Below are 22,633 nucleotides of genomic sequence, written 5' to 3' on the forward strand. Positions count from 1 at the left end.
CACACACACGCACACACACACACACACAACCCATCGATGAAAATAAACACATATGATGATTATATAATGTCAGGCTACATGAAGAAAACGACAAAGAAATGTTGGACAGGCAAAAGACTTTATGGCTCCTTTACGCTTTTGAAGGACTAGGAAGAGAGTACACACATGCGGAGTGTATGTCAAACCACTGGAGATGTGACAACGACACACACACACACAGACACAACTTAGTTTCTCTCACTGACTGTTTACATGCACATTAATATTTTACTGTTTATTATGAATATGGCAATATTCTGAATTTGGTACGGGTCATGTAAACAGCATATTGTGTTTAGGTATTCTGAATTAGGCCTCATTTTGAATGTAGCATTTTCCGATGATGGGATATGGCCATATTTCCCGGATTTTAGGAGGATTCTTTGGACACAGCACATTAATCTCTATTGGGGTTTTTGCCGCAGTTTGCAACACACGGCCTGTTGCCTGTTTACAGCCCACTCTGTGTGTTGTAGACAATCCAAGTAGCCAATACTTTGCAAGGCTGGGGTAGAAATGCATGCCCAAAAGAAAGCCCACATTTCTGGTCAGGAGGAGAAACACACCTACTTTCAAAACATAATGAAAGACTTGGATATCAACAGGTTTTTTGAATATGCACAAATATCGCAACGCTGGAAAAGGAAGCTGTGTTTGCATGGTCGAACTGAGTGTGCCACCGGTGGAAAACTTTGGAAAAATCATTTTAAATGGAAGTATGCACGGCTGCACGTTAACGGGAATACTAGTGCAATATTCGTTTTCATTAGCAAAGTAAACAGCTTAGTAGGAATATTGACTTATTTGGAATAAGGGCAAACACCGGAATATTGTGTGCATAAAGGACCGAGACACATAAGTAACAATTCACATACACACATATTCCATTGCCCCCAAAGCCAAAGAAACACACCAGTGGAACATATTTCCCATCTTTCCTTATTCTTGTGCATGTGCACATACACATATCCCAACACACGCCGCACTGACATGTCAAGAAACCCAGTCAAAGGAAACAGTGAAATGTGTGAAAGCAATAAGCAGTACTGCTTTCTTTAGTGGAAGGTCAATATTATTCTCACCAGTTGGCCACTTCATATGGAGGGCTGAGAGGGCAAAGGTGGCTAAAATACTGTTTGTATTACACGGCTATACTGTGTGTGTGTGTGTGTGTGTGTGTGTGTGTGTGTGTGTGTGTGTGTGTCCTTCCTGCTCATTCACTTAACCTTTGCGAGCTGACATCACACTTTAAAAGGAAATTATGTCTGAACTCGATTGCCCTGAAAGATCTTTTGACAGATATTATCAGGACAAGCTGTGAAAACAGCAGGATGACTAGAGAAAAAAAGATTATGTTTTAACATATTTTCAATGTTTCTTTATTCTTCTCAATAGGTCCAGTGAAATTCCATATATTTTAAAAGTTAAAAAGATTAATGTCAGCACAAAGAAACTGAGAGAAACATGGCTAGTAAAGAAAAACATTATTTCACCTCAGCTGAATTGTACAACTTTATTCGGTGTCAAGCTCATAGTCAGACACAAGCACAAACACACAGACACATTAGAAGCAGCAAGTGATTGACATGTTTTTTCATTGGTTAACATAATCTAATTTGTAATCTATAATTATAGCAAAGTAAAAGTGCAGGCCAAGTAAAATATCAACAGAAAACACACTTCTAGAATATAAAAGCTTTTCATTAGATGGTGTGAGGGTGAGGTCAATCCCAGTCAACCCCGGAAGCTCGAGATAACAGCGTAGCCACTCAGAGACGAAAATCAGGTAAGGGATAAACTCTCAGTGGTATATGAAGACATGCATACAGAAGGGCACAGAGGGCAGAGTACAGACGGATGGTGAAACCAAAATGCCAAATGAATTGGTTTATTATTATAAAAAGAAAAAAGGTTCAACCTCAATGTAGAATGCATACTACTAGAGCCTGCTAAAATGTATCTAAATAAAACGTATGGCTAAATAAATAAATAATAACAACAAGACTGGGATTGGACTGGGAAATTAAATATTGCCTCTATAATAAAACTTGAACAAGAAGTTGCTCAACATCTACGCCTAACCCTAACCCAATGTCAGTAGAAAATACCGTCAAAACTACAAAAAGATCATCCTTTATTAATACTTAACACAATGCTAATATCAAATCAAAATCAATAATATGATTATTCAGCTCAACACGTAGGTCGAAGGTGAACAATGAGATTTAGTGGATGCCTGTCTGCTTGCTTTAAGTATCAGCTTTTCTTTAAATTGCCACGGATTAAAATATCATGATTAAATGTGGACTGTGTCAGAGGCCACCCACACAAATTGATGTTTCTCTATATGTCTGCATGTTGTTTTAATTCCTTTCCAGTTTCATTGTTTTAATCTGGGTCATGGATCAATTAATGTGGACATGTTAACCAGCAAAATGCTATAAGAACCTTATCATCAACTACCTTAATGCACAAATACGTAACTTACACGGCATGCTGTACGAATCCAATCAAATACTGCCCGTCTGTCTGTCTGCTGTCTATTGTCTCTATTATCTTGGCACACCAGAAGAAGCAGCTATAAATAATCACATTAAACGGCATCATCTTTAACAATCAATGCTTTAAACACGGCTGTGTGTGTGTGTGTGTGTGTGTGTGTGTGTGTGTGTGTGTGTGTGTGTGTGTGTGTGTGTGTGTGTGTGTATGTGTGTGTGTGTGTGATTTTAGAAACCAAGGTCCAAGCTGGTGTTCTTCACACAATGTTGAAATTTCTGTCAGCATGTATATACTGTACAGACTTAATGTACATGTCATTTATGATGAAAACTGTAGAGGAGAATTATAGGTCATTATGTATAATAATCCTTCCTTCCAACATAATTGCCTCATTCTGACTGGCTGGTGTTTCGCTGTTCGAAATGACAGAGCTTAGTTGCCGAGAAGGAGAAAGGGGAAAGAAAAAAAATGGAAAGGAGAAAGCGAGAGAGAGGGAAGGAGAGTGAAAAGGGTACAGACAGGTCCAGTGGTGGGAGAGGAAGAGCAGACAGCAAGAGAAAGACACACTGAAAAGGGTTGGAAAGCTGGAGAGCAGGCTTAGATAGTTTGTAAGACAGAGGGGGATCGAGAGCCCAAAGATCTTCAAATTCAACCCCCGAGAAATATGAATTACTTCACATGTTCTACACATTCAGGCAATGCTAGATCTAAGTTACACTTTTTGTATCATTCACTTACTCTACTTTAGGGTCTATTTTGGTACTTTTAATAACCAAAGTCTTTCAACCCACATCTACCTGTGCTTTCCTTTCCTTGTGTTCATTTCCTCACTTATCTTTGCTTACCAGTACTTTATTTAGTCCACCCATCCACTCATCTCCCGAAGCTACATCCCAAGTTTAATGTATGCTCACCCATCTAGTCACAGTTTTTAACAACATATATTAAGCTTAAGCTGTCCAGTTTGATACCCCTAGGAAATTTTAAACTCAATTATCATTATAGTCTACGCACTTTGCATGACAATCTTTTTTTTATGATGTTTTATTTGACTGTTTCCTCTGTGTTTAGTGTCCTGTCGGTCTGTAACTTTGTATGGTACTGTTACCATCTGATCAGGTCTCTCTTGAGAATGAGACCCTGTGTTTCAATGAGATTTTACCTGTATAAATAAAGGCTAAATTAAATTAAATATGAACTATACAATGTTTGACAAGTTAAATGAAAATTGTGTTTTTTAATTTTGCCCAATCAGTGGCCCAATCAGGCAACTGACCCATTGCATTTACTGACCTGACATATGTTGGACCCTGTGTCAATTTGGCGGGTTTCAGTGTTACAGTTACTGTAGGGATATTTTTGGGATGGGCTCCAGCCCCCAACATCCCGCAAGGACAAGTAGGTTTGAAAATTGACAAAATGGATGGAAGGATCAAATCAGTTTGAAATGAATTTAGAGGCTACATAAAACTTGAAAAGTAAAAAGTGAGTTTTGAATATGAATCGAGTAAAGATTTTCTATGAATTAAGCATTAGACCAGCTTTGACCCCTCAAAGAGTCGATATCAAGAACCGGAATCGATAAGCAGAACTGGAATAGTTAAAATCCAAAACAATACCCAACCCCAATCGTTTACTGCAGCCCTAATGCATTTACATGATCTTTAAATGTGTCTTGGGCTCCCTATATCATACTCCACCTCCACCTATTCTAGCTACACGCTACAAACATAAATAAGAATACAAACATATAAACATATGAGAAGATACTACTAGAAATATTAAATTAATTGGCTATAATAGTTTTACAACAAAAAGAAAACTGAATTTGAAGTTAAAAATGTGTTTTCAACCAAACAGAGCCATTAGTCCCACAGTTAATTGCCTTGTAAAAAGTTAAACTAAAATCATCTGTAATGATGAATGTCTTTACGATTATATTCTTGCTCCAATGTAGACGCTATTACGAGTTCACACAATCAGTGATGACAGCAATCAATCTGTAAATGATGCGACACAGACATTAGCCAAATTACTTTTGCATGTATGTTTATGCGTGTGTGTGTTGGTGCACGTCTAAATAATTTGTGCAGCAGCCCGACAAATAAAAAATGTTACTTGCTTGATAAATGAACATTTTTGTAAACCCTTAATTGATTCATTTATATCAAGAACTATCACATCCCGCAAATATAGCATTAATGTGCGTGTATGCTATAAGTTACAAAAGCAGTGCTTAGACAGAAATAAATGAGCAAGTTTTACAGAGCTGCATCTGTTAGCAGCGGCAGCTTGTGTTATTTACCACCAATCAGCAGAGTTTTCATGATCATGGTAATAGAAAACTGTAGAATTAGTGAGTACAGAAGGGAGGGAAGGGCTTGCTGATAACAAGGAACCTGCTCTGAATAATTTCCTCATTATTATTTGGCTACTTGTTTATGATTCTGGCTTTGTAGTGACCTTTAATTATTTTAATTATTTAGGTTTAACTGGTGGTAAAATCCTCTCCGGGAACCACCCCCTTACCGTGGTGGAGAGGTTTGTGAGACCCTAAGAACCTGAGATGTCTGGAGCCTGGTGCTCCTGGTAGGGTCTCCCAAGGCAAATTGGTCTCAGGCGAGGGGCCAGACTAAGAATGGTTCAAACGACCTCATAAAACAGAGGGAAAGAGAAGGAGAGACCCGGGGCCTCCGTCTGGAGCCAGGCCCAGAGGGAGGGCCTGACAGCGAGAGCCTGGTGGCCGGGTTTGCCACGGAGCCCGGTCAGGCACAGCCCAAAGAAGCTACATGGTGCCTCCCATCCATCCATCCTGTGGGCCCACCACCTGTCGTTTGTTATTGGACTTCTGTGCTAGTCACGGAATGGCCATAACGAACACCATGTTCGAACATAATGATGCTCATAAGTGTACGTGGTACCAGAGCACCGTAGGCCAAAGGTCAATGATCGATTTTGTGATCGTATCATCTGATCTGAGGCCGCATGTTTTGGACACTCGGGTGAAGAGAGGGGCGGAGGCGTCAACTGATCACCATCTGGTTGTGAGTTGGATCAAGGGGTGGGGGAAGACTCTGGACAGACCTGGTAAGCCCAAAAGGGTAGTGCGGGAGAACTGGGAACGCAGGAATCCAGGACTTGGTGGAGAGATTATATCTCCTCACTGGCCTGGGAACGCCTTGGGATCCACCAGTCAGAGCTGGCGGATGTGGTCTGGAGAAGGGAAGTTTGGGGTTCCTTACTAGAGCTGCTGCCCCGCGACCCGACCCCAGATAAGCGGTAGACGATGGATGGCTGGATGGATGGATGGATGGATGGATGGATGGCTGGATGGATGGTGGTAAAATCATATCAAAGTAGGATTATAGTTGTTAGAGGAAGAAAATAAATGTTTAAATAATAACATATTAAGAAATTGGCAAGTTTTGTAAACGCAGGTAATGTTTCACTCCTGCGACTCAAATACTTCCTCAGCTTGAGCTGTTTTAGTCCAATTTGACAGTTGGGTGCAACGGTTTCACACTCAGCCCTGATACACATTCAGTTTCTATTTGACATAAAAAGCATCTTTTCCTATTTTATAAAAGATACTGTTTTATCTTCCTTTCACATTTTAAAGCCTACTATACATTTGTTGTAACTTTGCCAACGCCCCAGACGCATGTCTGTATAAATGCCATTATGTCCCTGCCCTGCTCGTCCTCCTGTTCTTACCCAACCCCAAAGTCATAGCAACATGGGCCAAGAAAACAGAAAGGAAATCAGACATGAAGAAAGTTAAAGAGGGACAGAAAATGAGAGCATTATTTAAATATTAATGAAGCTGGGAGATGAACTGTTGTCCTCATTGCCTTCTCCAGCAAAAAAAAACAACAATGCATGCGCGCGCATGTGCACACGCACAGAGTTGGCTTGAGTTCACCAACTGCCCATCTTAACATCTCCAAGTCAGACTGTTTAAGGTTGTTTCATCTCATCAGCCTGCCAGACCGTATAATCGCCAGACGTGCTTCAAGTCATCAATTCAAAGTGCATTTTAACGGGATTAACAAGGCAATTTACAAACAGTTTTCAAGAAAAGTACACTAATGTGGCATTGTAGACCTGACTGAACAAAATTTATCTGAGGAGGTGCCCACTGGCGAACACAAGGAATAGCGGAGATCTCACAAACCCTTCTTTCTTCTGATGTTCATGCCAGGTTTCTGTGCTAATAAACTAATCTGTGATAAGGTTATACTAGTGTAGATCAGGGAAGAATACATGAAAGTTTCTACAGCACTGAATATACCATGCAGTTCAGTGTCAATTATCAAAAAATAAAAATAATATATAATCTGTCTTGTCCTCTCCTAATACTGATTCTGATACCTCAACTCACAACATCAGAAGAATCAGGAATTTACTTTAGAGACCCATTTTAAACCACATCAGCAAAAAAGTAGATCCTTTATTATGAATATTGATATTGTTGGAAAAGGGCAAAAGAAAAAGGTATATCCATTTCTTCCATTTTTCCCCCTTTAATTATGGGGTTTCTTTTAGGAAGTTTTTCCTATGTATAATTTGTGATATTGGGCTATATAAATACATTTGATTTGATTTTGATTTGATTTTAGGAAAGCGTAGGATAGTCACTCGTGAAAATAAAAATTAAGCTAGAAACCGAACCAATAGGAAGTCCTGGTAAAAGCTAATACATCTGAATGTAGATGCAATATAGTCAAACCATTTGCCATGTCTGTGCATGTGCGTGTCTTGCTATTAATAGTGAAAATAATGATTGGCACAAATACCCATGATTAAAGTTCTGCCCATGGAGAGCCGCCCTATTTCCAGGCTAACTCAAAATAATCAAATAGTGTTTTCATCAAAATAGGTGAAACCTGATCATGTATTATGGGTATCCAGGATTACAGGTAACTTTCACTGGTATTGCATCACAATGATATCGTCATGTTGTGTTATCATTATACAAATGTATTGTCTAAGTTATTTATTTGAAGCAAACTGTAATAAAACAAAAACAGACAAAATGAACACATTTGTTGTATTGTCAAATAAGATATATCAGACTTCAATCAACCCGCCCTTTTGGGCGCATATGTGTGCAATTGTTAACTGTTCAACAGGAGTTGCAGTGTGTGTGTGTGTGTGTGTGTGTGTGTGTGTGTGTGTGTGTGTGTGTGATCAAGAGCATGTGTTATTATTAACATCCCAGAACATACATCAATATCATCAATAGTGTTTCCTCTCTCTCTATTACCAGCTAACCTTTTAAACAGACTCTGGTCTCTGTAAGGCTGTTTCTGCAATACCTACAAGGTGGGGAAAATACATTAGGAATTACACTTCCAGCTACATAGAAACTGCTGATGGGAATCCATACTTCCTGCTTACATTTCATTTTCTGTGGCATAAAGCAGTGAGTGGGCTTGACAAACAATATGCAAGGGAGAGATTAGGGTAATGGAGAAAAAAAGTGTAAAAATTGGTTTCCCCACATTTATTTTTACCTGCTATAGTTAAAAAAATAATAATAATAAAAAACATTGAGGAGGGAGGAGGACCTGAGCTTTTATTTTAAACCCAACGCAAACGCATTTCTGATTATGTCAATAAGCATTTAGCATTGGGAGAAGAAGATCACCGCACCTAAAACGTACCTTTGACAGAGCTAGTCTATCAGTTACTATTATAACACTATTATTCCCTCTAAACTCATCACTAAACTCGCTGATCATGGACTGGAGGCCTCCATCTGACGGGCAGGTGGTGAGAGTCGGCAGCCACACTTCTTCCTCGCTGACACTGAACACGGGTGCACCACAAGGCTGTGTGCTCAGCCCCCTGCTGTACTCCCTGTTCACCTACGACTGTGCTGCCAAGCACAGTTCAAACATCATCTTTAAGTTTGCTGACGATACGACCATCATGGGCCTCATCACGAACAATGAGACGTGTCACGCGTTCCACCCACTGTTAGTTTGTTTTCATTTGGTTTTACCTTGTCAGTAATTCATTTCATTTCAGATCCTGGTTCATCCTCACTGCCTGCAATCAACTTATTCCCCTCACCTGGTTTCCACAGCCCATCTCCTCACCTGCTTCTCATTCCCTCATTAGTTCTCTCAGAGGATATACAGGACCGTCTCAGAAAATTAGAATATTGTGATAAAGTTCTTTATTTTCTGTAATGCAATTAAAAAAACAAAAATGTCATGCATTCTGGATTCATTACAAATCAACTGAAATATTGCAAGCCTTTTATTATTTTAATATTGCTGATTATGGCTTACAGCTTAAGAAAACTCAAAAATCCTATCTCAAAAAATTAGAATAGTTCCTCAGACCAAGTAAAAAAAAAAGATTTATAACAGCAAAACAAAATCAAACATTTGAAAATGTCCATTAATGCACTCAGTACTTGGTTGGGAATCCTTTTGCACGGATTACTGCATCAATGCGGCGTGGCATGGAGGCAATCAGCCTGTGGCATTGCTGAGGTGTTATGGATGCCCAGGATGCTTCAAAAGCGGCCTTTAGCTCATTAGCATTGTTGGGTCTGGTGTCTTTCAGCTTCTTCTTCACAATACCCCACATATTCTCTATGGGGTTCAGGTCAGGGGAATTGGCAGGCCAATCGAGGACAGTAATGCCATGGTCAGTACACCAGTTACTGGTGGTTTTGGCACTGTGGGCAGGTGCCAGATCATGCTGGAAAATGAATTCCTCATCTCCATAGAGCTTTTCAGCAGACGGAAGCATGTAGTGCTCTAAAATCTCTTGGTACACAGCTGCATTTACTCTGGGCTTGATGAAACACAGTGGACCAACACCAGCAGCTGACATGGCTCCCCAAACCATCGCTGACTGTGGGAACTTCACACTGGATTTCAAGCAACTTGGATTTTGCTCCTCTCCAGCCTTTCTCCAGACTCTGGCGCCTTGACTTCCAAATGAAATACAAAACTTGCTTTCGTCTGAAAAGAGGACTTTGGACCACTCTGCAACTGTCCAGTGCTTCTTTTCCATAGCCCAAGTCAGACGCTTCTTCCGTTGTCTTGAGTTCAGAAGTGGCTTGACCATGGGAATACGGCTATTGTAGCCCATTTCCCGGACACGTCTGTGAACAGTGGCTTTTGATACCTGGACTCCAGCTTCAGTCCACTGTCTTTGAAGCTCCCCCAAATTCTGGAAGAGACTCTTCTTCACAATGCTGTTAAGGCTGCGGTCATCTCTCTTGGTTGTGCAGCATTTCCTGCCACATTTCCCCCTTCCAACAGACTTTTTGTGGATGTGCTTTGAAACTGCACTCTGTGAACAGCTTGCTCTTTGAGACATTTCTTTTTGTGTCTTACCCTCCTGATGGAGGGTGTCAATGATGGTCCTCTGGACAGCAGTCAGATCAGCAGTCTTCCCCATACTTGTGATTTAGTTTACTGAACCAAGCTGAGTGTTTTTCAAGGCTCAGGAAACCCTTGCAGGTGTTTCGAGTTAATTAGACGATTCAAGTGATTCGTTGAACACCCTACTAGTATACTTTTTCATGATATTCTAATATTTAGAGATAGGATATTTGAGTTTTCTTAAGCTGTGTGCCATAATCAGCAATATTAAAATAATAAAAGGCTTGCAATATTTTAGTAATGAATCCAGAATGTATGACATTTTTGTTTTTTTAATTGTATTACAGAAAATAAAGAACTTTATCACAATATTCTAATTTTCTGAGACAGTCCTGTATACCAGTTATCTCCCACTTGTTCCCTGCCAGATTATCTTGTGTTTTCCTGCCAAGCTCTCCAGCGATCGTCTAGTTTACCTGTTTAGTTTCTGGACTCCGATTCTTCTGCCTGCCTGCGCCCCAAGAAAGCTCGTCAGCGGCTCTATTTCCTGAGAAAACTGAGGAAGTTTGATATAAACACCAGCATCCTCACAAACTTCTACAGAGGTACCATCGAGAGCTTGCACCCCCGTCGCACGAACTTCAGACAGCACCCCTCCCCCCCCCCCCCCCCCCCCCCCCCCCCCCCTTGAAAACTTGAAACTACTCTATGCTTTCAGTTTTTGCGCTAATCTGAGCTAAACTAAACATGTTCTTAATGAGTCATTTATGTTCTAATAGATGAAACTCCAAGATAGAAAGATATATAGAAATAGTATATAAGTGTATAGACACATACAGATATGAAGCCCACTTCCCTCACAGTTGGTACATAAATATCACCTCAAACATTCATAAATGTGAGTCTTCTCTCTCAAATGCATCACTTGGGTCTATTTCAGCCATGAATTTCTTAAACTGTATTTTTGACCTCTGTCTTCAGCAGACCTCAAACATATTCTGTTTTCTTTGTGGTTATAAACCTAAAGCCAGTCAGTCTGAGTCTAGCTACAGTAAAACACTCATCTGGGATTAGGAGCCATTTATTCATCTCAGCTCAGTAATACTATGAGAGCCTCGCTTCAGAATCCAATGAATATTTCACACTTTCATTTCATATGCAATCTCTGGTGCTCAGAAGGGTGTATTGCTGGGTATCATTCTGTACGGTTTACTTCTGTGTGTGTGTGTTTTGGGGAATTATTGTGTGGCACTTTATTTGATCCCAGTATTTAAATGTTTTGTAGTATGCATGTGCTTTTATATTTAGTTTATGTGCTGTGAAGGTATAGTTTGTGCAGTTTCACTGCTTTCAAAGGATATTAACAAAAAGCAATACTATATTTCTCTCAGTGAATAGTCAATAAATTCAGTATGCATCTTTTAAAGGACATCCCCCCCCACACACACACAAACATTTACAGTTTTTATATTTCCATCCTCGATACAGAAACCTCCTAAACTCTTAGCTCTATTCCAACGATTCAAATAATAATCATTTTAATTCTAGCCAGGATATACTTCTCCTGTTTTGTAACTCAATGCTTCCTCAACCAATTTTCAAAGTGAACTGAATTTTTAGCAGTGGAGTTCCCCTCACTCGTGACTGAGAGCACATTGGTCAACTCAGCTGTGACTCAGTTTCCTCAATAAAAGCCTATTAAAAGGCAGCAAACACAGAAACAATGATAGTATGGTAATTAGCAAAAATCAAAAAGAAGGCATCAGCTCTGAACATCAAGCCGTGTGAACGGTGATGCGTTTTCTTACTGATGTACGTACTGAAGTGCATTTAAACGATAATATGTTCACTTACATTTGCATTTAATTGTGATTCGAAACTCTTTTGCCCCGGTCGCACCACAAAGGGAAATATAGTTTTTATAGACTGAGACGATATAAAAAGAATGACCTCAAAAACTTAAAATTAGCTCTGTCAGAGCGTTTGCTAGTGATAAACTGATCTTATTTTCTTTGTGCATAAATATATTTATTACAGTGATCCAAAGGGGCTATAAATATTTTTGTCTGGCACCAATGTTACCTACTTACTACTTGTTTGGAACACTTCATCCCCATATTAACAAACCTCCGCCTCCTAGAAGCAGGGGCATCTGGCTCTGTGCCAACTGTGGCCCGACTGCCCTGGAAACCCTTTAAAATAAGTACATTTTGGCTATGTACAGAATCCTTCCCTGTTCCCTCATTCACTCTTCCCAACATCCAATAGTATAGTGAGCGATTTGTTTGGACACTTTAAAATCACCTTTATTTTTGCATCATCACTCACAGGTGTAGCATTGTGTTGCTCTTAATTTGTATATGTAAAACATGGAGCATTGCATTGTGGGATTGTTAGCAGAAAGTAGTGTACAGTACTTTAGTGGAATTCTTTAAGTGGCATAGGGTGAGTGACGACTACCCAACAGCAGGACCGGTCATGCTGCTCTCTGACTCTGTACAAAACCATGGCAACAGGCTCTCATAATAGTAATCCCCTTGGTCAGTTGCTGGTCTCCTGACTCTACTATTGCTCCTGTCACTGAGTCATATGGCCCCTCGGCTGCGGCTTAGTGTGTCGTATAACTCTCCGGCTCACTTTGAGACATTAGAGCTCATCAGGAAAATTCATCCAACAGGGAAAACAACTTAGGCTACAAATAGTTCTCAAAATGTCATGTGGGATATTATTTCTTTACTGTCATGATAGTTCTCATTAGTCACATTTCTACAGTAAGTCTGTGTTAACTTTGTCAAGGCAAAAACACTTTTAGTAACACAATATTACAAACATAATGATCTGGGTAACAAGATCTAAAAACCAAGAATGATTATTCTGACATGAACAGAGGCTTGCTGAGAGAAAGAGCAAGAGAGATCACTTTAGTTATTCCCAAAGGTTCTTACAGCCCGAGAGAAATTGCCAACCAATGCAACTTTGTTCTTAATTAGTTCAGAGAATCTCCAACAAATCCTGCAGAATTTATACATCCTTAAAGGCATACAGTGTGAGCCGAAGACAGGGAAATACACTGTGCATTACATTTTATAGCCAGTAGGTTCAATTTTTAAAGCTATGACCTAAATGAAAAATTTAGTTCACCATAGGACACGGGCTCATTAAAACATGTTGATACTGTTTTAATGTGCAGAGCCACCAAGAGAGGGTTCCAGATTCCTTTAAGGTCCTAAACCATGGTTCAAAAAGCCCTAAATCTAAGCCATTTATCACATTCCAATAATGCCAGAGTCTATGTGACAGTAGAAAAAAAAAACTAGACTTTCCAAAGGGGAAAATGAAAAATGACACATTCCTCAGGGGGAAAATAAGAAAAACGGGATATATGGATTGAGTTTGCAAAGACTCCAAAACTGAATTGCTAATGACACTGCCTAACGCTGCAGGCGAAGTAAAACCTTTTCCCTTTGAATGTTGCTTGTGAGGCAATATTCTATCCAAGGGAGTGGCTTACAGGCCACTGCAGCTCAATATTCTCTCACACACACACACACACACACACACACACACAGACACACACACACACACACACACACACACACACACACACACACACACACACACACACACACACTCTTGTGCACACACAGTGTGACTAATTATTAGGTTTAAATCAAAAGAATTATATGCATTGTATGAGAGGTATCAAAAGGATTGAAGGGATAAAGATGGTTGAATTAATTACAGTGATTCTGTAGCGCTTTGCACAAGAGTTGTTCAACACTTCTCTAAGACTGGATGGCTAGATATATTGGTTAGTCACATGCATGTTTGTGTACTCTGCTTACTGTTGGTCATTCAGGAATCATGCCATTTTAATTAAAGGCTATTTAAGTATAACCTCACACGTGTTAGTTTCACTTCACATGTATTAACTGAGAATATAAATGTTACTTGGCTGTTTGTGGTCAGCTTAAAGTTACATTGAATTCCGTGTTCATAATATCTGCTTTTATATTAAAAGGAAGGGAAATTAAAAGAAATCAAAACTATTCCACCAATCTCTTGAATTACTTCATCACATTAAAAGCAGAAGCAAACACAAAACATGACAATCTATGAAAAGGTTCTTACCTTGTCCTTGTCTTCTACAAGATCACTGAGTATATCATCAGGGTCCAGAATCCCCCCGTCACAGTATTCAACATGGTGAGTCCGGACCAGGAAATCTCCTTCCTGTAACACAGGACACAACAAATGTCAATCAACAACTCAATGTGTAAACAAACCTGACACCTGCTGACCTCTTTGCCCATTTTGCTTATTGTACATGCACGTATGTAACGACTAGCTTCTTAAAATGCTGGCTGCAGGTGTCCGTCATACATCTATCACCATTCAAATAAATCCAGCCATGACAGGGTTCCTTCATTTTAAGAAATGTAATTTAAGAAACTCCCCCCAATTTGAGATAGTCTATTCATATTCTTGTAGCTTAAATGCCACATTAAACAGTACAGCATCTCACTTCTTTGTTGTAATGAGTTTCCTATGAAAGCAACATAGTGGATGAGACAAGAGTATAACGCAGAGAAGGATCATCAAAAACACTAAATGGAGGTGCAGGTGCAGAATGGCAGGATAGTTTAAAATGTGTTTTATTTAGCCCTATGGACACATGATCAATTAAATGGACTCTTTCATTAAAAATAAAGGTAAATTAAAAACAGTTTTTTCCAGGTATACATTATAATATGGAAATGAACAATACAATGAGTCAATTCATTGTTTATGGGGACTTAAGATGAGAGGAAGCCAATGCTCACAATAAAATGCCTCCACTGCTGGTCACTAACTCCTTCCTCCAGCTCTCTTTGTTCCACTCCCCCTCCCATTTCTGCCCTCTTTTTTGTTTTTTTTTCCTCTTTACATCTTCCACATCTTTCCCGAGGTGCTCTGTACAGGTTACAACCCCAGCCTGGCTCTTTCTCCCTCCTCACTTGCTTTCTCCGCTGTGTTGGGTCTGTGATTAATGACATCGACACTGCACTGGACAGCTGACTACATAGAGCTGGTTGTTGAACATATTGAGACAACACACACATACACGCACACACAAGCACATACAACACCACAAACAGCCTCAGGAAAGGTATGACTCAAAATGTAACAGGGTGCTGCTCCATTAAATCACTCTTTCAGGGTCAGGTGCCTGTCACTGCTTTTCAAAAACTACATCAGGGAGAGGGTAAGATGGAGCAAGGCGCTCTGTGTCTACGGATATCACTGCAAGTCTCAATGTCAATACACTAAGCTTGGCTCTGCATCAAAACTCTTTACAATAAATTACTTACTTGTATTTGTTAAGTCAAGTTGTGTAATAGCTAGTGCGTAAAGGTTCTGATTTGTAAATATGTTACGTTAATCTCAGTTAATCTTCCAAATGTTCCTCATGGGTTTGAAATAACACATAAAGCAGCATTTAAAACCAATAGCATTTTGAAATAGTAGTAAGTGTTGCTGCCTCGTTGACACACCTATTATATGATAAAAACAATGCTATTTACCAGACTGTAATGATAGCGTACTGCAGTCATAAGTGGACCGTGATAAAGTCTACTTGTTTGTGTGTTACATGAGAGAAATGTTTGACCTTGAGTCTATTTGTTCCTCACTGGCACCTGGCGTCAGCAGATATGTACAAGTAACTAAGGAACATGGTTGTGTTTGCTTCCTTAAGGTAAAGCATTTATCCCAAGTTAAATATAGCCTGGGTCAATTTTCTTTTCTATTATGACACAATAAAAAAGAAACTTCAACCACCGCTGTTACACAAGTCTCTGACAATGTGCCTGTTTATAAAGTTAAATTCTCCCTCCTTTCTGCTGGAATTCATTGTATGACTCCATTGTAGCACTGGCTTGGCTGACACCCAGGCCAGATGTATGAGAGAGAGATTTTTAAACATTGGGTTTACATTGTCTTATTTTCTCTTTCGCAGTGTTTATCTTTCTTAAGCACTATCAATCAGGCTTTCGGGGCATATTAACTCTGGGAAAACACATGTGAATGTTTTTATGATTACTAGGCAATATTTCTGAGCCAAAGTGTCATGTTAATTGTTTAGCTTTGCACACAACATCGCACAAAGACTTGTGTTTTTAGTACCGGTTGAGCTTCAGAATGAGTCCCAATAGTATGAGATTGTGTCTATACTGGTTTAAAAACAAGTCCTCAATCTATCATCCACACACAAACAGTGAGTCACTCCAAAAGCAACTTTGCCAACAACCCCTTTACAAAAAGACATGATAAACTCTACCAGGTTTAGCTTTGGAAAAAAATAATAAAGGGAAGCATTAAAAGGAACATTTTCATTGGCTTGCCTGCAGTCAAATACTACTTCAAATCTAATATTCTATTAAGTGAACTCACAAGCAAGAAAAATGCATTTAATGTCAACAAAGCCCACTCTGGTCATTACATCCACATCAAAGGCCTAAGGTGCCCTGTGGGGCCGCAGTACAGTTCGCACAGCTGACGATACATTGTGCTTTTCATTTCAGTTAATATTGTGCCTTAGAGGTGCATGGTCCCAAAATCAGCAATTCATCAAATTACAACAAACCAATTGACACACCGTAAACATGCAGCTTTTAGGGACCTTCCGGATCTGGTCCTGTTTAGTGTTTGACGGAATCTGCAGTATAATCCATTCCTCCATTTCATGTCATTATGAGACAAGAAATATGTGACACTGCTTGCTTCATTTATCTGTTAAAGTGATCGCATTTTGTCACAATAATAGCAGTATGTTATGTAATGTTCCTTAGCTTAATTGAGACATGACAACACATTTGCTAACGCTATATTTGGTACCTGGTGCGGGAGCAGAGAGAGATAGACGGACACTTCAAGTGTTTTAGCTGCTGGTCTGAATATTTAAGCAATTTTTTTTTAATATCCCTTTGAGATGTCTTTAACTTGTAATGAGCATTTACTGTTAACATTGTTAAAAGTATTATTAAACATAATACTTAATAATAAATATTGATATTGATATTAATATTAATAGACAAAATATTTTAAAAATATATTATACTTTAATCAATTATCATAAATGAACTAGTACATTAAATAAATTACCATTAGAATGTGTGATATTTTAAACCTTTTCCATTTAGTTTCCAGCTACCGGTACGTCCCTGTGGGTAAACAACCCAGTTGAAACACATTATCACAAACAATTCGCTTTGTATTTAAAAGGTGACCGATGTTGAGGTTAGCCAAGACGCAGGAATCAAAATCAAATGATATACGTTTTAATTCTAAAAGGAAAAAAGCAGAATAAGTGGTGATAGGTTTCTGCAGAATACTAAAATCCAAGAGCTTCATTTCTTTGGTGACCTGCTGTTGTTTTTAGGTCAACAGCAGCCTTTGATCTCTTGCTACAGTAAGCAAGCCATACCGCTAAAACGACAAGAGATGGAGACGAAGAGAGATAAGAGCTGTGAGCACACTGATCTAATCTGATATTCAGGGGGAGTGCACGGATAATGTGTTACATATATTTTGTGAACTGCAGAAAGCCTGTGTTTCGAAGTCTGGCAGCTTAAAAACCTAGAGGGACGCTCGGATACTGTAGGAATAAAGATAAGAGATGTAAACACGCTGATATAATCTGAAAATAAGGGGGATTAGTAATTAATACACTGTTTTGCCTGATACTATTACAGATAATCTTCGGCAATTTTAGGGAATTTTACTCTCAGGACATGATCAAGAAATTATTATTAGGTTATAGTAAATTCCCACCAGAGTTAAAACACTTTTCAGTGTTGTCAGGTGTGTGCTTAACCCCCCACCTCTCTCCCATTCTTTATCTCTGAACAGTAAGTCTTTCTAGTCTAACAGTTGACACAAGAGTTTGGTATGCATGCTGTTGTCACAACTGGAGGCAATATAAAGAAGTGGACTTGGGCATAAACAGCTAACTTTGGAGCTCATGCTGTCTACACAAAATGTGAAAGGCACCCACTCCAAACAGCTTCCGCCCCGGGAGACGTAGTTTCAGTTAGCAGTTAGCTCGAGTTCAGCCACAGCACCGGGGAACTGCAGACTCCCTGTTGCTGCCGTTACACCGGTCCAGCAGCCCGCTGTGTGGGCCGGGCTTGTTCTGGCTGAGCTCGAGTCTCTTCGGCCGCTGACTGGGGCTCCGTCTGACGGAGGCGGCTGCAGAGTGCCGGCTCGACCGACCTCTCTCCTGCCCAGCAGGCTGCTCTCCTGGCTGCGCCGCCACCGGGAAGACAAGACGAATATGCGGGTCGTTTTCTAGTTTCTGCCACTTTTGATTTAGTCAAACTAACGTTACGTCACACGGACTACAGCCCCGGTTAACATCAGTGCCTCAGTAAACACAGATGATCAGCCCCACGTGAAGATTATAAGACAGCAGGGTCTTTTGACCGGCTCTCAGAGTTTCAGCAGTTTAGTCAAATGTTGGTATTGTTGCCGACTAACTAACTAACTGACTGTCTGACTGGCAGACAGACATCACACAGGAGTAAATGCAATACAAAGAATAAATTAGAATACAATAAATATGCCAAACTACTATAACTAAAATATGAACATTAGAGATTGTATGGACCCAGTTTAGAGCTGAAATACTGCCCCTATTTCTTTGGAGCAGGTGGCTCGGACAATGAACCTTTAAGGCCACAACTGATAGTTCTGAAATCATCACAATTCCGTCAAGCATGGCAGGTATTCCAGAAAAGTAAAGTATTATTGCTACAAAGTATTTTTTAGTAGAAGCAGTAAGTACTGTTGCAGTACCTAGTTCTGTGGAAAAATAACACACTGAGTTAAATCGTCCCCTGACCCATCGTGTGACCCCCGCGGTAACAAAGCTCGTCTTCTGTGAAAAGCAAAGCAAGAAAATTGCTGGTGGAAATGCCATGGTAACCATTACTCACCATCTTAACATTTCAGCATTCCACATGTAGGCTGTGCACAAGGCAATTATTTTAACTTAGGCAAAGGTAGATTTATCTTGATGGTTTCATCAACATCTTAACTACTTGTCAGAATTGATACATTTGAATGCGTTAACTTTTTACCAATATCTGGTGAGCGGCCATCTTTTGATCATCACTATGGCATGTAAAACAGTACAATCAACCAACCAGGATGATCTGCACCCAAGGTCATTCGTTCTAATATATTAATGATCTAGTTATGGCATAGCTTGACAGGCTAATTTGAAAAAGTATGTGTGGCATTACAACCTACATAACTTGGAGAATAAAATAGAATACAATAGAAGTGAATAGGTGTCAGGCTGGATCAACATATTCCTGCGGTTTGTCAGAGAAAGCGGCACGCGTCTCCTCCCTGCCCCTTCCTCCCTCTGAGAAATAATTGCCTGAGCTCTGGCATGGGTTCAGGAAATGTTTGGCCACGCCTCATCAGCATTCCTGCCCTGGCTAATGAAACTGCAGCACACACCCACACAGGCAGTAACCCATTTCATATACATCCACCTTACAATCTATATGTGCAATAAGCATACTCACACGTACAATCACCACATGCTAAAAGCTTTCAGTTTGTTTCTATACTTTTAGCAGCAACATTGTGTCAAGTATTGCAAGTCGCTTTGGACAAAAGCGTCAGCTAAATGAAATGTAATATAATAAAAAAGCATAGATACAATCTAATAACACAGACGTATGAACATGTATTGCATATACATTTGAACTCAAATCACATTTCTCTTGAATATATACAATATGTTGATGTGCTCCAGTTTGAGGTTCCGCAGAATACAGCAGATTAAACCTGAAACCACATGAATCCATAAGCCCACTGCACACTTTTGTTTGGACAAAGGTAATTAGGAAGTCTGTCAACAAGCTAATAACTTCCTGACAACTCCCCAAGAAAAAACAACCTCTGCTCACCTCCCTCCCTACTCGTTCTCTGGCCACATTTCCTCTGCGCCAGCTTTCTCTCTTTTTACATTCATCATCTCCGTTCTGATTTCTTCAAAAGGTTTATTAATTTCCTCTCTATAAGAACCTTTTGTATTACTGTTTCATTGTCTTTAATACTACTTTTATTCTCCCTATTCCCCAGATCATGGTGCACTTAGTACCCTGATGTAGTGAGTGAGCTGAATGACAATTGACCCTATAATGACACACTTGCTGAGTGACAGGTTACTGACTGATCTGGGAGGTCACTTCCAACAGTACACGTCCAACTTTCATCTTGACATACTGAATATTACGGGGGGTGTAATATACAGCATGAGTGGTCGCAATGTAGCCAAATATCAAGGAATATTGTGGTAGATTGGTTTTGGCTATAGTATACGTACTTAAACTACAGTTTATGCCAATGATCTCTGCCAGCTTTCTTACATGTTATAGATGCATTGTTCTTGTGATAACAATAAGGCATGCGTTTTAAATACTTACTAGACAACTAAAATGTCTTTTAATGAATGAAGGTTAATCAGTTGTCACACATACCTTACATACTAGATTCACCCAACCTACCAATGCACTGTGCACATTGTCATACAAATGTTAGGCTAAACATATCTGAAAGGGACTTCGTATCAATAGACAATATTAAATGACTCGGTCACGGTCAGATGCAAAAATCTGACATTTTATTTATTTTATTATTATTTCAATCCATCAAAATTTATTGTGAGCCGTATCTCTAGTGTTTTCCACTGAACTATGCTTTTACTCAGCATCAGTCAATATATTTATGTTAAAAAAAAGGTTAGCCAAATTCAAGGTTGTGTGCAGTAAGTATCCCATATGTCTCCTCTATCCCCCTTTTGTTCCATTCTGGGTAACCCAAAGGGGCATATAAATTCTAATAATTAGGCTGCCATCAATGTGAATCTAAAAGAAAGAAAAAAATCAATGCAATTGTAACACAAAATAAATCCTCTTTGAAGCTCAACTTAAGACTAAACCTCAAGAATCCCCACACTAAAACATAGCTTTAATGTCTAAGTGTTACTAGAACTACTAACAAAGCAGCTGATAAATGGGACTGCCAGTGTCAGTTAGCTACAGTTGATGCGCGCAGGAACACACAAGATTTAAAAAAATGTTTTGAATACAAGCAGCATACCTTTTAAGTAGGATGAAGCAGATAAGGAGGAGGGGAAGAGGGAGAGAGTCAGACAGAAAGCAAAAAAAACATGATTTGCCTAGCACTGGGGGGGGGGGGGGGGAGATTAGGGACTGGACTGCTCTACAACACACACATATCCTGGCTTTCTAATCCTGGAACACATTAACAGCCATAATTACACAGCTACAACAGATTAGTGTTGCAGGGAAATGGTGGAGTGATGGGAAGAGAGCGAGGAAAAAAACACAGAAACAAATACAAAGGAAGAAGAGGGGACGAAATGAAGCAATTAAGGAGAATACATATTCTCCATCACAGAGAGGAGGAACGAAGGAGAGGAGAAAGAAGTTGAGGAGGAGGCAGACAAAGGAGGTGAAAGAGGAGTTGTGAAAAAAGTGAACACAAACAGAAAGGAGAATATTTAAAATGTCAAACAACAAACAAGGAGAAGAGAAAGAGGCCCAAACTATCAAAAAGTAGGAAGAATGAGGGCGGTAGGAGGAGTAAAAACAGAAATTACAAAGGGGAATGTAAACATAGTGAGAGGAGGAGAGACTGCAAAGTGCTGACAAAGGTGTGGGAGAGAGAAAGAAAACAGAGGAAGAAGAGAAAGAGAAAGAAGAAGAGCTAAAACACACACAGTGTGCATGTGCTTAACGAGGCATTTCATTCACACATACAGGAAGCAAAGTATTAAACACCCTGAGACCTAATCGATAGAGCAGGGAGGTGCATCATTACACACATCACTGCTGCAGGAGAGCACACCTGGAGCACTCACTCTGTCTCTGTGGGAACATCAATAACACCTAAAATGTTGTTACTCTTGTGTTAGACCTGAGGTAAACTGCAAAGCAACATGGTGTGCATTAGCCTTTTGTCTTTCAAGTCAAATTAAAATTCATTTTTGGTAAGAAATCAGTATAAATCTCCTTGGTGTTTGTTTGGACTTGCGTGATTATTAAGCAATATACATTTTCAGAGCAGACAATTTGAGTTGCCATATCACGAAAAAGATAGTAACAAATGTTAATAATGATGATCAGATCCATCAAGTTTCCCACGAAGCCACTCCAATGAGCCAGTATGAACAATACCAGGGCCTTGGATTTAGCTCACCTAAATGGAATGCAGTTGTTTTTCAATGCTATCAATTGCACCTGTGCGCTTCCTGCTACGACATGGCCAAATGTTTTCAAAACATATTCAAAATGAGTTTTGTCCTTTTTTAATAATACACTAAATAGCTGCAATATCATTACAGTTTATATTTCCCTACACAAAATGAAAAAGACTTTAACACTTAAAATAACACTACCTGGACATGAAGCAGCAAAGACTTCTCCTGCCTATACGTGCCCTGCCTATATGTTAGTTTAGAGACGTAAAGCATTTAAAATGTAGACTATTCATCTTTACTTCACGGCGGAACAGAGTCATCTTATAAAGAAGAACAGGACGGGAAGGAGGAAGTGTTCAAAGAGGAAGAAGAGTTCAAATGAATAGGAAGCAAAGAGTTCTGGCTATGTAGAAGGTGAAGAGGCGATGTACCTGTGAGCATAAAAGCATGGTAAATAATATGAAGG

At 39.5% G+C, this 22,633-nt stretch overlaps 1 protein-coding gene across 1 annotated transcript in view; it reads right to left on the minus strand.

Moving 5' to 3' along the window:
* The window catches only part of LOC115026262 (partitioning defective 3 homolog B-like), a 234,807-nt gene that overhangs the window by 209,746 nt on the left and 2,428 nt on the right, over nt 1-22,633 (minus strand). Inside the window, 1 exon segment of the mRNA XM_029459004.1 lies at nt 14,019-14,120. Coding sequence (XP_029314864.1) covers nt 14,019-14,120 — 102 coding nt within the window.

The sequence above is a fragment of the Cottoperca gobio genome, chromosome 21, assembly GCF_900634415.1.
Source record: "Cottoperca gobio chromosome 21, fCotGob3.1, whole genome shotgun sequence".
Lineage (NCBI taxonomy): Eukaryota > Metazoa > Chordata > Actinopteri > Perciformes > Bovichtidae > Cottoperca > Cottoperca gobio.